This window comes from Lagopus muta, chromosome 3, assembly GCF_023343835.1.
Source record: "Lagopus muta isolate bLagMut1 chromosome 3, bLagMut1 primary, whole genome shotgun sequence".
Classification (NCBI taxonomy): domain Eukaryota; kingdom Metazoa; phylum Chordata; class Aves; order Galliformes; family Phasianidae; genus Lagopus; species Lagopus muta.
Window position 1 is genome coordinate 7,064,918 of NC_064435.1, and position 14,397 is coordinate 7,079,314.

At 37.2% G+C, this 14,397-nt stretch overlaps 1 protein-coding gene across 3 annotated transcripts in view; it reads right to left on the reverse strand.

Annotated features, from left to right (window-relative positions):
• Nucleotides 1–14,397, reverse strand: part of KHDRBS3 (KH RNA binding domain containing, signal transduction associated 3) — an 80,716-nt gene that overhangs the window by 39,750 nt on the left and 26,569 nt on the right. For all 3 annotated transcript variants that reach the window (XM_048939709.1, XM_048939711.1, XM_048939710.1), the window contains exons 3-4: nucleotides 5,647–5,763; nucleotides 3,361–3,507 (exon numbers count right to left, since the gene is read on the reverse strand). In XM_048939709.1, coding sequence (XP_048795666.1) covers nucleotides 3,361–3,507; nucleotides 5,647–5,763 — 264 coding nt within the window. The remainder of the gene's footprint in view (nucleotides 1–3,360; nucleotides 3,508–5,646; nucleotides 5,764–14,397) is intronic.

Below are 14,397 nucleotides of genomic sequence, written 5' to 3' on the forward strand. Positions count from 1 at the left end.
CTATGCTATTAAAATCAGGATTTAAGGAGAGAATAAAAAATGAAATTTAATCAAACATTCACCATTCTCTCAAAAAGAGCTCCAAAACCTTCATTTCTAAAATAAGCAAGGATGAATAAACTGAAGACAAACGATTTGTTTCTTATTCAGTACAAATCTTCACTCAAAGTCTACAGAAAAGAAAGCTGAAGTCATTTACATGGAATTAATACAGTATTTCTCAAACCCACAAGAGTCTTTTCAAGGGACCTTGTTACAACCTCCAAAACTGGCACATCACAGGAATTTAAGAGATAGCACAATGAACTCTTTAGAACTGAACATTTTACTGTCATTTTCCTCCACATAAGATGAGCCAAAGAATGAAAATGGCCAAGTGAATCAAGAGAATACCTTATTCAGCATCTATACATATACACTAAGTATCAAAATATTTATGGGTACTTTAAGAAGAATGAAGTGATGCTTCTGGTAAAAATTACTCTCATCCTCTGCAAATCTTTCCATTTCAAAGAAGGAAGGTTTATCCAAATACTACTGATTTTACAATTCAGTTATGAAATCAAAGGATCTTAATCTCTTACCAGAAATCTGATTTTTGTTACATTCATGTACTATGCAGATACCAAAAGACCATAAGGCAGCCTTTCTTTGAAAAACTCCTAAAACAATGCTGCACAGGAAGATTAATACTTCTGTGAATACAAAGATCTCAATTATCCTTGAAACATTCTCCTTCCCTTAAGCTTTCACAAAGGAAATATGGAAGTTTTCCTTTACACACCATTTATGAAGATAATTACTAAATTGAGAAATCTGTGGCACTACACAAACATTTTGTCTATCTACTGTTTCACAACAGGATCTGAAATTTAAATCACAACTGCCCGTTTGAGATCGTTCTCTAAATAGCATGAGAAACCAGCTGGCAGAGGATGAGGAATAACTGGAAGACTGAATCAATTGAACAGTTTCAAGAACTGCACATATTAAGCGTTTGAAATATGGATTCCACTGTAAAACAAAGCTTGAGATCCAATAAAATCACACTGCCCCAAGGAAGAGGCAAAAAACATTGCTCTGATAACTACTGAACATAAATCCAGACTGAATTCTGGGTAGATTAAAATCAAGTACAACACCCTAAGTCTAGCATCAGAAGTGCTACTGACCATAAAGTCTGACAAGAAGAAAGCGACTCAATAATTTAAAGGAAAGGAAGAGAATATACCAAAAGACAGGTAAGAGTCAAAGCAACTTGACGAGCACAGCAAAAAAAACCAAAACAAAACAAACACACACACACACACACACACAAAACAAAAAAAAAAAACAATGTCAGAAGCTTTTATGCCTTATTTTCAAGTCATTCTGAAAAAGTTACACACTGTTGCAGGTGTTGAAGGCTCACTTCAATGTAAAGGTGCTTGGCTGTGGATCTGAAAAGAGTTAAGTAAGCCAGTAGTATTTTACCATACTTGGCTGCAAGGATATTTTGTATTTTACACTCTAGCACCAACTGTGATTGCATAGTCAGACCTGATCTGGAAACTGAAAAACTTCCATAAATCTTCCATAAAGGATCAGCATCTAATACTGCAATGCATAATTAGCTAGCACTGTTCAGAACAAAAACTGAGGTCATATATTGAAATCAGGTCTTCTTTCTGGAAGAAAACTGATAGTTTGCCTAGAAGCCACAGCAGACCTTACAGGAAATAAAATCAAATAGCATTTGGCAGCAGTTAACCCAATATTTATTACTTATAGAAGGGACAAAGCCAGTCCTTATTGCTTCATGGGGTTACAGCTGCAAGGAGTTGGGAAACAAGAGATTGCACGTTTTAGAACAACTGTGATAAGATTACATTTGAAAAGCCAAAGGGAAATTAAGACACGCTCTCACATTTCATAAGAGATCGTGCAGTTCTGCTCAGTACAAACAAGGCAATGATCAAAACATGAGTAGAAATGTCTATCCAATAAATGGAATTGCTCATTATCAGTCTAATTTTGATGGTTTAATGGCAGTAAGGACTATAATTTGCTAAGTATATTTATTATGACATAAGGTAAATTAAGCTCAATGAAGGAATAAAATTCCTGCACAGGAATCAGACATACACTCTGACTTCCAGTGAATGTAAAAGGCTTTTCTTATCAAATCATGTGCATCTTCATCTAGAAACAGCTGTTTGCCCACTAAAGCAGACAATCTCCTTACATCTTACTAAGAAGACATTTAAGCCTTCACACAAATTTGAATCATGTAAATACAGTAACCTGCTATGTTAAAAAGGCTCAGCATTCCTACTGAGGAAATACTCTGCTGGGTTTCACTTTCCTCACCATTTGTTTATGTGAACAGAAGAACATGAAAAAAGGTAAATGTATGTCAAAAAAGTTACTTGGAACTCTTAGATTTTTGATCTGGTGCTTGGTTATTTAGAAACAGAACATAAATTGTAAACACAGATCAGTTTAGCTTAGATGGACCTCTGGGTCCGTCTGCCCAATCTCTGCTAAAGCATGGACACCCAAAGTAGGGCGCCAGACCCACATACAGCAGAATCGCCGCAGCCCCTCTGGGCAACCTGTACCAGGAGTGGCTCTGCCACTCTCAAAGCACAGAAGTGCTTCCTCATATTCACATGAAACTTGCTTTGGTTTGTGTCACGGAGTAGTACGGGAGCATGTGAACTACTTTTCATTAAGAAAGGTGCAAGTCAGAAGAGCCAAGGAGCACATGGTCAACTCAAGTCACTCATGGAATTCCAGCTTCAAGGATCTAGATAGATGCAAAGTGAATTAATTCCCCAAAATACATATGGTAGCATTCTCAGGTCATCAGCACCAATTGCTTCACCCAAGAGCAGAACTTGCAGCTCCACTCAGGCTGTAGTGGACACACAGAACAGGCATTCAATTGGTTCTTACACTACTATACTAACTATACACAAATACCCATAGTACTGTCACTCCAAGATATGAACCTTTGGAAAGTTTTCTACTTAAATCTCTCACATTTCCAAGATCTTATACTAATCAAGAACAAAATTTAGCAATATTATCAGCACCGTACAAAACAAAAGTGAAAACAATACACCTTGAAGAAATATACAAACCAAAGCATGCTTATTCAATAAAACTTTTTCTGAATTCTGATTTCTCTGAATTCTGTGTAGCACTTTCTAAACAAAAGAATTGCCTCATACATTAAAAACTATTTTTCCTGGGACTATCAAGATAAATAATAACTTCTACGAACATCAAGATAAAATACCTTATTAATTGACTATTCTGCACAATTTTATTACTTTGATCAAGGTCTAAGAAGGAAATATAGAAATAAATACTAACAGGGATGAGAAACTTCTTGATTTCTTCTAATGCATGCCCCATTCTGGCATATGCTTCTGCTGGTGGAGCAAACACTTCAATTAAAACATGAAGGTCATCATTTAGGTGGAAGTATTTTGCCTCTCCACTTTTTCTTAATTCTTCCTCCTAAGAAAACAGACAAAGATGTTTGGTTTTTTTTTTTCACTTTATCATTTTAAACATTTTAATGTAGGCTTTAGAATTGCTTTGGATGCATTTATGCTTACTGTCTGTTCACATTTAGATATCAACAACTAAAAAGCCTTTTAAAATTTTATAATTTTCTAATACACTTCAAACAAGCTTGTTGCTAAATATCAGAATATTATCAATTTGCTTACAAACACTAGAAGCCTAATAACCCAAAATAGGACTCAGCAGCTCCTTCTCATATACAGGAATAGTACTACAAGGCAGAAAGCTTTCAGTTTTCCCCAAGTGCACCAATTTTATATAGAAAACACAAAGAGAAATAAATAAGATAAAATGGAAAGCTTCTTTTCTCAAAAGTAACATCTTCAGAAGTAGGTTTATTCTGATATTCCACAATGGCAGGATTTTTGCCAGTATTATTTCCATCTCTTAGTTTTAATGCACTCCTCAAATACTCCTCATTTATTTTTTACTCTTACTGAGATGGTGTGATGAATGAGTTCTCAAAGAATAAATGAGAAGTGTGGCCAACTAGTTGAGGGAAGTGATTCTGCTCCTTTTTTTCCTGTTCTCATGAGACCCTACCTGCAATATTCTATCCAGCTCTGGGGTCCCAAGCACAAGAAAATGAACTCTGAACAATCTGGTCTAGTGCAAGGTGTTCCAGGCCATGGCAGCAGGGCTGGAACTAGATCTTTAAAGGTCCCTTTCAACCCAAATCACTACTGCTTTGAGCACTGCTCAGGCAGCGATGATTAAATTGCTTGTTTTAGTACCTGAATTAGTGTCAGACAGAAAAAGATGTGTAGTCTATTTATCTACAGGAACAAACAAAGCTTCTCTCCACATTTTAAGGATTATATCATAATGATGTAACTTGATTTTCTGTTAAATATCACATTGAAATTTCAATTAGAATTCTATGATTCCATGATTTTCTAAGAAATGTATGCATTAGTCACATCTCAGAACTTGCCAGCCTGACCAGTAACTTGTTAATTAGTTATTACAATCTAAGCTCCACTTCACTGTACATCGCTATTCCTTTTCATACAGAAGGAACAGCAAGGAGTGATTTCATATTTTAGATAACATTAGCGGCCAGAAACATTACTGGCCAGAAAAGGAGGCCAGTAAATCATGACATACTACAGGCAAAGTAGTATTTTAATTTGTATCAGTTAAAAAGTGCAATTCACTAGGCAGGTGATGATGATGGTCTTGTTACTGATTTGCGCTGCCTTTGTTTTTTACAGCTTGAGTCATATCATAGGATCATAGAATCACATGATCATAGAATTGTTTGGGTTGGAAGGGACCCTTAAGATCATCTGGTTCCAACCCCCTGCTATAGGCAGGGACACCTCCCTCTAGGCCAGGTTGCTCAAAACCCCATCCAGCCTGGTCTTGAGTGCTTCCAGAGAGGGGGCATCCACAAATTCACTGGGCAACCCGTTCCAGTGTCTCACCATTCTCACAGATACGTCACCACAGTAAGAATGAAGCTGATTTGCACACACGTACGTGAAGCTGTAGATTTCTGTTGTCTGCTAGGGCTTCTTGCAATGCATACTGTCACCATAACCAAATATCTTCCATTAAAACAATTGCAATCAGATGTTGACTTAAGTTGTATACAGCATCCTAAATTGGGGCTGTGATTATTTTTCCCTACTTGTACTTAATTTGCTTTAATTGCCTGTTATTCTTTGTCTGTTCTTTGTTATTAAATGTTAACTGCTCTTTTCTATGAAATATCTTTGTTTGATTCATCTAAAAGTCCTTCTAAGGTGAAAACACTGTGACGTGAACACTACAGGTTATAAGCAAAGTAAGGCCTATCTATAATGAGCTACTGCTAATGCCACAGTTACTTTCCCAGGAACTCTGGTTTTGGGACTATATATACAATCTGTAGTAGTCTCAATGTGGACTGCGACAACAGGCTCCTTACAGAAAACAGACCCCATGTGAATCTAGTTAATACAAGCATATTTTATGTTTTTATTTGCTCCCTGACTTTTTGTCACAGGACTTGTTGACCTCTCCAAAAAATTTAGGAGGAAATTCAGGGTATCGTAAGCACTCTCTACTGAAATATTCAAGTCTTACCTTCGTCTTATCCCTCATTGAACCTTTTCCCAAAATAGACATTTTTGTCAGTGTTTCTTCCTGCAAGCGTTTTAAAGAGTTGCCACGTGGACCCAAAAGCTTTCCCACAAAGTTAAACTGTAAGAAAACAAAAAGACATTATGACCATTGGATTTCTAAGCACAGAAGAAAGCAAAATTTGCTGAAAGAATTTTTTGTTCTAGCAAGAACAAAAAGCAAGAAAAGCAGGAAGTGTTAAATCATAACTGACAGTCATTAAGAAGAAACGTATAGGATAGTTAACAGCATGTTACAGACTACCAGATGCCAACTGAAATCTAGAAGTATCTGAACTCAAAGAACTTTCAAATAGCACAGATAAATGACACATTCAAGGCTGAGGCCAGATGTGTTCAAACTGCAATTCAGTTTTTCAACAGTTGTTATCAGGTATATAACCATAAAAACAAAGCTGGCAGCAATCCCTCACAGATGCAGTAGCACCCAACAAAAGTTTTGAAAATGAAAAAGTCTGAATTGCCTTATGCTGCCTGTAAGATTTATGAAGTAATATAGCAACTCATATACCCTACACTAAAACACAGAAACAAACAGGGAATTAAATCCAGAATTTATATGCTTATATTTCCTGCCTCAAACAAAAATGAACATTCTTTAAGGCATTTTCAACTGTCACTCAACCTCTATTAACACTGAAGTTTACCAAAACCAGCTGCACTTTCTAACTAGGGCAAAACACTATTAAGTTAACTAAGGGGAAGGTAATGGAGCACCACAAATATAAAGGAACAATATTACTTGGGGAAAACCCAAACATCTCCCTTTGCACAAAACATCAAAACAGGCTACTGTGAATACCTGATGCTCCTTAAGCCCAGAAGGTAATTCAAGGGGAAGATGAGTCAAAAACACAAATTCAAAACCCCACCCAGAGCAGAGAAATAAGAAAAAAGAATCTGTCTGCTACCATTTAAAGATAAAAAATTGGGTTCAATGGAGCCAAGAGGCACGAGAGATCTGCACAACACATTTATTCCCAGATGCATAGAGAGAGAAGGTACGTAAATTCAATAGGTAGCTTTTGTCCATCTGTGATGCACTTTGGAAGATACATGAAATCTGAAGGATGGTTAGAGAAGATTAATTTGAAGTAAACAGTCACTATTTTGATTTTTTTTCACATACTAAAATGTGCCAATAAACATGAGAAACATTTTGAAATTTGTATGGAACGGCACTTACTTCAAGCACTAATTTATTCTCTTATAAATAATACCCAAATTTGGAGATTACTATTCAGGTATATTTACTATGCTCTGCAAAGCTTTATAAAACCACGATATTCACAAACAGTTGCAATCTAAAGCGACCCACTTATGGTAACAGAGCTTTAGGCATAAGTAATATACAGTGACACTATAAAACAAACACCTTTAGACTACTTGTTTTTCTGGACTCATTTATGCAACTGTTTTCCAGTTGTCTCTTCTTCTAGTACTGTATCATTAAAGAACCACAATGGAAGACTCATTAGAGCCCTCCATAATTAGATGGCTCATTTGATCTCCCTGTTTCTCTAGACAAATCCAATAGCAGTTGACAATGGGGCAGTAGCAGTTCTTACAAACTCCATTGTTGCTACAATGGAAATGCTGATGGAAAAAGTAGTCCAGCTCTAGTTCTCCTACAATGAAGAAAGTCTACAGTTCCAGTTCACCTACTTCAGTTTGAGACAAAAAGAAATGCAAGCAATAAAAAAAGCCTATTAAAAATGAAAACGTAATTCTTCTCTCTTTAGTACTTGCAAGCTCAATTCCCGACTTAGAAACAGGATACAAGTGAATGAATGGCTATGGATGACTGGTCCACACAAGCTATTGAATAAGGCCTTTCATGAACTAGCCTTTTCTGAGACTAAGAGATCAAATCTCAAAAAATACTAAGGTGACACCTTTAACTGCTGTGGTACCTCATTTTATTCCTTACAGTTTCTTTAGATACTGTCAAGGAAAACAGACTGGAAACAGGTTGCCCAAAGGTATAGAAATCTGTCAAGCTGAGAGCATTCATGAGGTCATCAGGAGGTTGGGCCAGAGATGTCTTGGAAGTCCCTTCCTATACAGACTTTTGACTTTATGATTACAAGCATGTAACTGCAATGAAAACACTCAAACTAGGGGAAGGGAAGGGAAGGGAAGGGAAGGGAAGGGAAGGGAAGGGAAGGGAAGGGAAGGGAAGGGAAGGGAAGGGAAGGGAAGGGAAGGGAAGGGAAGGGAAGGGAAGGGAAGGGAAGGGAAGGGAAGGGAAGGGAAGGGAAGGGAAGGGAAGGGAAGGGAAGGGAAGGGAAGGGAAGGGAAGGGGAGGGGAGGGGAGGGGAGGGGAGGGGAGGGGAGGGGAGGGAACCCAAACACTGAACTTTCAAGTCAGTAATGCCTTGTCATTTTTTTAAATAAATGATCACTACTAATGAACAGGGACTTTATAGTTAAACGTAAATGGAAACCTTTGTGTAATGGAATACTACATCAACTTTTCAAGCATTTCAGGTTACTCATGTTTTCAGTAAAATAGCCTTGTAAATTAGGAAAACAAGTACTACATACATTTTTAAAAGAGATTTTCCATTTACAGTAGACTATGCTAAAAATATTTCTGAATGTTGAGTAGCTGCATATAGATAAGCTGCTCTGATATAGAACTTTTAATCTATTTTACTATGTTTTCAAATTGAATTTTACTAAAAAATTATCATAATTTAGACAGATAATTATGTATTCAACTATTCAGAGCATAGTGCTGAACATTTAATTGAAACAAACTAGTTGACCATTGAAGACTAAAAATCCTAACATGCAAATACAAATGTGTGCTTCCAACAATATGAGTTCTACTTTCAGATGTCATTTTCAGAAAGAAAATAACTAACTTTCCATAAATAAAGCCCATTTGAAATCAAATGAAATCTTTCAGTAGGGAAGAGTTACTTTGAACATTTACTGGATTTCTTGAACTGATGAACATTAAATAGGAAGTATCTGTTAAAAAGCTTTGCATAAAATGTCTCACTGAGATACTGAAATGCTCAAAGAGATCACCACCACCTTCACCAGCACCTTCAGTATACAGAGTATATTATGATCCCCAGTAATCAATAACTGGGACTTGAACCTAAGGTAAAAAAACACAACATGGTAAGACATATTTTCATTACAAAAAAAAAAGCAAATCCAGCCCAGCTGCTGGTGGAACATAAGGTAGTAAGCCTGGTAGATCCAAGCTAGCTCTTACAGAAGTTTCTCACATACACAGGTTCACAGCTGCTTCCCATGCCACACACTCCTGAAGTTCTTTTGTCCTTCTGACCAAGACAAAAAAAAAAATATATATATATATAATTCTGATCTAGTACTGAACTAAAGTCTATAAACTCACTGAATTAGGCAATGAAATGAATACTAAAAACAAGATATTTGTGCAGGTATAGACAAGCAAGATCAAACCAGTCACTTTGTTATCCCCGCAAAATTCAAGCTGTCAGATTCTTCTCTCCATTGTCTTCTCAGTATAGCATGATCGTAACTGAATTGCACATTATTAGTCAAAACTGTACTCAAATTTGCTAGTTTCAGCTTAACATTGTGCTAAAACAGTCTCATTACTTTCCACTACTAACAAGTGTCAGCCATGAATGTCATTCTGTGGTGTGCATAAATCTATGTTAAAACAAGAGATATCTATACATGAAAACAGCTTCCAGGATCTTAGGTAAGAATTGGGATCTTAGTATGGATTACAGTAAATAAACCTGAAGTCACCTCTTAACTGCTGTCAGAAAGATTCAGAAGACTATGCCAGATACACAGCCTTAAGAAACTAGATAATAACAAAAAAGTTGACGCATTTTAGCAAAAAGTATCAAGACTGAGAGTAACAGTTTGAGTAGACCAAATTGGAAAAGACATTAGATACTGCTAAGTTGATGCCAAAAAATACACTCCAGTAGTGAGTGGATAAATGTTACCCCTTAAGTCTCACATCAGTACTACTAAGTTCAACATAATCTCCACTCATTCCTAAAGTATGAGATTCTGCATGTTGGCCATGATGTCCACTAGCACCAAAATGTAGGTTAACTATACTGAAAGCATTAGTTTCCCTTGCACAGATTATCTTTCAAGGCCGCTAAAGAATCTCTTTTATATATATATATAGGAGATTGTTTTGTTTTGTTTTTTTTAACATAGTTAGAAAATTTTATACTGATAAGTAGTAGTAAGATTTTTGGTGTGTTTTTTTGATTGTTTGTTTTTGTTTTTGTTTTTGTTTTGTTTTGCTTAAAGATTGCATTCTTTCTAGATATTCTGAAGTGATTTTAAGTATTTAAGTATTTTTGCACATGAAGTACATTGGAGATTATGGACATCATCGCTTAGCTCTTCCTCCCTCCAGAATCCTCAGATCAAAATGTCTTTAACAATTACCTAGATACATATTTCCTTATTAAGGCCATGCTTGAAGCTATTTCCAGAAAACAGTTGAAGAAAAAAAAAAAAAAAGAAAAAAAAAAAACAAACTTCCACAAAAATTACAAATACAAATGAGGTACTGTACTTTCTTTGTGAACATTTAATCTTCTCTATGAATTTCAGGAAAAAAGGAATTAATGCCAATGCTGCAGCATGTTTAATTGTATATATTACAGGAAGTAGGATATAATAGAAAAAGTAATCCTCGTTTATCCCCATCAAGACAAGTCTGCTGAGACTGGTTCATCCAGCTTAAAATACTTAGTGAAAGTACAAATATCAGACCAAATGCTTTGCTGTGAAGCTCTGGCAATCCAGTGCCAAAGCTGTAGAAAGTTTTCTTGGCATATTAATTTTCTGCAATGGTTCATACATGATAGATTCACTAGAAGAAGAAGTATTTAAGTTATGATTCAGTGCACCTTCCCTTCCAATGGCCTGAAATCAGGAAGAGTTCAAGATTTTCCTTATTTATTCCAAGAGAATATGTTTTCTATAGGAAGGTAAGTGCTTCAATCATTTATGTTGTACCAAACTGCTCTCTCCTCCACACAGCTCTCAGAGCAGTAATAGATCTTTAAACATCTATCCAACTTGAAACTTGGTTGATTGAAGTTATTCAACAGTTCTCTAGTACTAAATCTAAGGCTTGAGGGGCCTGAAGCATCTCTCTTATGAAGAAAGGCTGAGTGAACTGAGTCTGTTCAGCCTTGAGAAAAGAAGACTGAGAGGGGACCTGATCCAGGTCTATAAAAGTAATGCCTCCTACTCCTTTACAATGGTCCAGAATTTCAAACGTGGAGGTTTGTGAAATAGCAGTAGAGGTTGATATATTTTAATATGTCATGGTTCTGGTTTTTTTTTGTTTTGGGGTTTCAGTATTCCACATCAAAACATCATGTAGTGTACAGGGCATTGAAGTGTTAATTCCCCAGTCCCAGGTACCTATCCCTGTACATTACAGAAGTCAGGGGATCTGGCCCTTCCGGGTGGGGGGGCGCTCTCTTGCTGCCTTGCAGTGGGTGCTGGAGGTGCTTTCCTAGCCGTTTCAAGCTTTTCAGGTTTGACTTGGTCCCGGGAACTCACTCTCTCTTATCTTGTCTGATTTATTAATCTCAATTTCAATTAAATTGTATATATTGTGTTATCTTGTATTCCGATATTATAGTAAAATAAGTTTTCCTCCATAGATTGTTGCTGCTGTTCTTTTCCTCCCTTCCTTCCTTCCCATTTTTGTGGGACTGGGGTGGGGGGGGATGGCAGAGGCCTGTTGCCTCTGTCATGGACATAGATTGATCTAGTCAACTCCGTGACATAATATTACATTTGGTTGCTGTACAACAGATGGCAGAGGAACAGTCTGATTAAATGGCACTTGACACAGAAGTGAGTAGCAAGCAGGAAGCAAAAGTGTAGAACTGAATTCCTCCATGTGAAAAAAATGGCACCCACTGACACTCATCAACACTCGCCAAACATTTATGGAGACCTAACAGTGGATTTGGGCACAGTGTGGTGGTGGCTGGTACATGCATTTCAGCAGTGATAACAGCAACGTGAAAGATTAGCCATGTACTGGATGGCCATACACAGCATGAAATGAACAGCATCTCCCTTTAAGTGCAAATCAGCAGATTACAATCAGGAAACCGGGTATGGATACGAGTATTGGCATCAGTACATTGGAAACAATGGTGGCAATGCTGGAAATCGAAGTTTGCACCAAGTGGATGCACACAGGAAAAGAAAGGAGACCGCATTAAGTATGTCACAATCTACTGAACCAATAAGAAGATGAAAGTGACAGTTTCGTGACTGCATCACTACCGGTGATGAGATGTCACTTCACTACTATGAGCCAGACTCAAAATGACAGTCCATGAAGTGGACGCACGAATTCCCCATCAAAGAAAAAGTTGTGATCCTTCTGGATTTCCTGGAGCCCAGACAAACCATCAATTCTGACCACATCATGACAAAGGTTCCAACTTCCAGTAAGGACAAAGACAACAACTTTGCCCTTGCAACACAATAATGCCAGGCCCCACATCAGTTGAAGACCATGAAGACACTGTCAGACTTGGCTGGGCTGCCCTACCACACCCACCATATAGTCTGGATTTGGTGTTATCTGACTTCCATCTGTCCAGGCCAATGAAAGACAGACTGCATGAGCAACGTTTTCCTAGCAGTGATTCCATCACAACAGTGATGAAACAGTGGATAGCATCCAGTGGTGCAGCTGAGAATTTGCTCTATCAAATAGTCTTATTGTGCTCTTTGTATCTGTTGCAGTTTCCATAGGAGAAAAAAAAAAAAAAATAGGAGGCATTAATTTTGGAGCAACTATGTAAGATATGATCCTCTCCAAAACTATGTAGATACTTCGAATACCTTATACGTGCCAGTCAGTTTAAAATACGTATTCTAATTTTAAATGTTGAGTTAAAACACTTCAAGAAAGTAACTTTTGAGAATATAGAGTACCACTTCAGGGAAATACTGCAAATCATTTCTCATGAACTTTCAAAATCTACTCAGTATTAAAATATAGTTCTGTAAGCAGTTTTCAAAATGGTAGCTTGTCAAAAGGTGGAAGTGATTATTCCTGCAGTTTTGATTGATTCCATGAAAAATCATCATCATTCTATTTATCATCCATTAAAGCTATTTCTCTGAAGTCTGAACACTTCAGTTTACTAAGCTGGCAGAACAAAATCAGATGTCTGAGATTACAGACTATTTCACAATGCATATTTATCAGATGCATGTGGTGGGAAGGATAATACCCTCCTGCTGCATCTGTACATACGTAAGCTATGAAAATTTTCAGAAGTTCAGGCATTTCATAGAAGCAGTAGGAAAGATTTAGAACCCCTTCACTCTCATACTGCCACATCCTGATCTTTCATTGCCAGCACACTTCATTGCTATCACTATGTCTATGCAAGTTTAAAGATTCATTTTTCAAGCATGATATCCAGCAGAAGTTATAGGGTTGCACTTTCACGCTTGACCTGGAATCAATAAAGATATTCAGCTGATGAAATAGCAAAGTATATTAAATCACCCTAAACTCCAATTCCTAACCGGTAAAACCTCATTAAGGTAATAGCAAGTTAGGCATCCAGCATTCATGTGGACTCCATAACATAGGTAACAATCTGGAATGGAATCCTACCTCAAAAAATTTTCCACTGAGGCAACATAAAATCCTAAGTTTCCCACTTACCCTTGTTCATCATATGTCTCAGAATAGGCCTGCAGACAGCATTATGAGAACACACGAAAGCGTCACCTGAATATTTTACAGTAATTCCTGCATTTCAGCAATACAAAACTTTCAGAGGAATCAATCAAGCTAGGCCAACCTGAATTACTCCCAACAAGACTCTGTACAATCAGAATTTGAAAAGACTTGCTGGGACCTGCAGCCTACAGTGGAGTTCCCACACAGTTCTGTCTCACCAAATAATGCTGTCATCATACTAAAATATAATCGCTGCATTTTTTAACAGCACAAGTGCTTCCAAGGAACTCAAATAAAGATAATTCAAATGCACAACCAACCTTGAGATGAAACCGGAATGTAATTCCTTCAAGTATCATAAATTATTTCATAGAAATGACAAAATTCAGGCTGTTCTGGTTATTCTGTCACTTTCTGTGAAGATTCAGACAGAAGTCATTGAACTACAGAGTCATCAAGGCTGGAAAAGACCACCAACATCATCTAGTCCAACTGTGCACCTACCACCAAAATGGCCCAGTAAAACCATATATGACATGAATTTTGCCCCTCAGTTCTTCTTGAATTCAACTGCAGGAAGAGGAGTAAAATGAATAGTATATGACATTGTTACCATATATTGTCTACTTGATCACAAGCATCTTCTTCTGTACAGGAAAATAATTCAGCAATAACTGAAACATTCTTTGTCAAGTGTACAGGTATTTCTAGAGTGAGACTAAATGCTATTGTAGTAGTGGCAATTATGGAAGACAGGAAAAAAACCACAATTAGGAACAGGCTGCTCAGTGGAGGGGGGAGGGCTCCTTGGGCTTCTTCTCTAGAGATATTCAAGATCCACCTGAGCACCTTCCTGTGCACCCTGCTGTAGGGAATCTGCTTTAGGGAGAGGTTGGACTCAACGATCTCCAGAGGTCCCTTCCAACCCCTACAACTCTGTGATTCTGTGAACTCTCTTTCATATGAGAGATTACA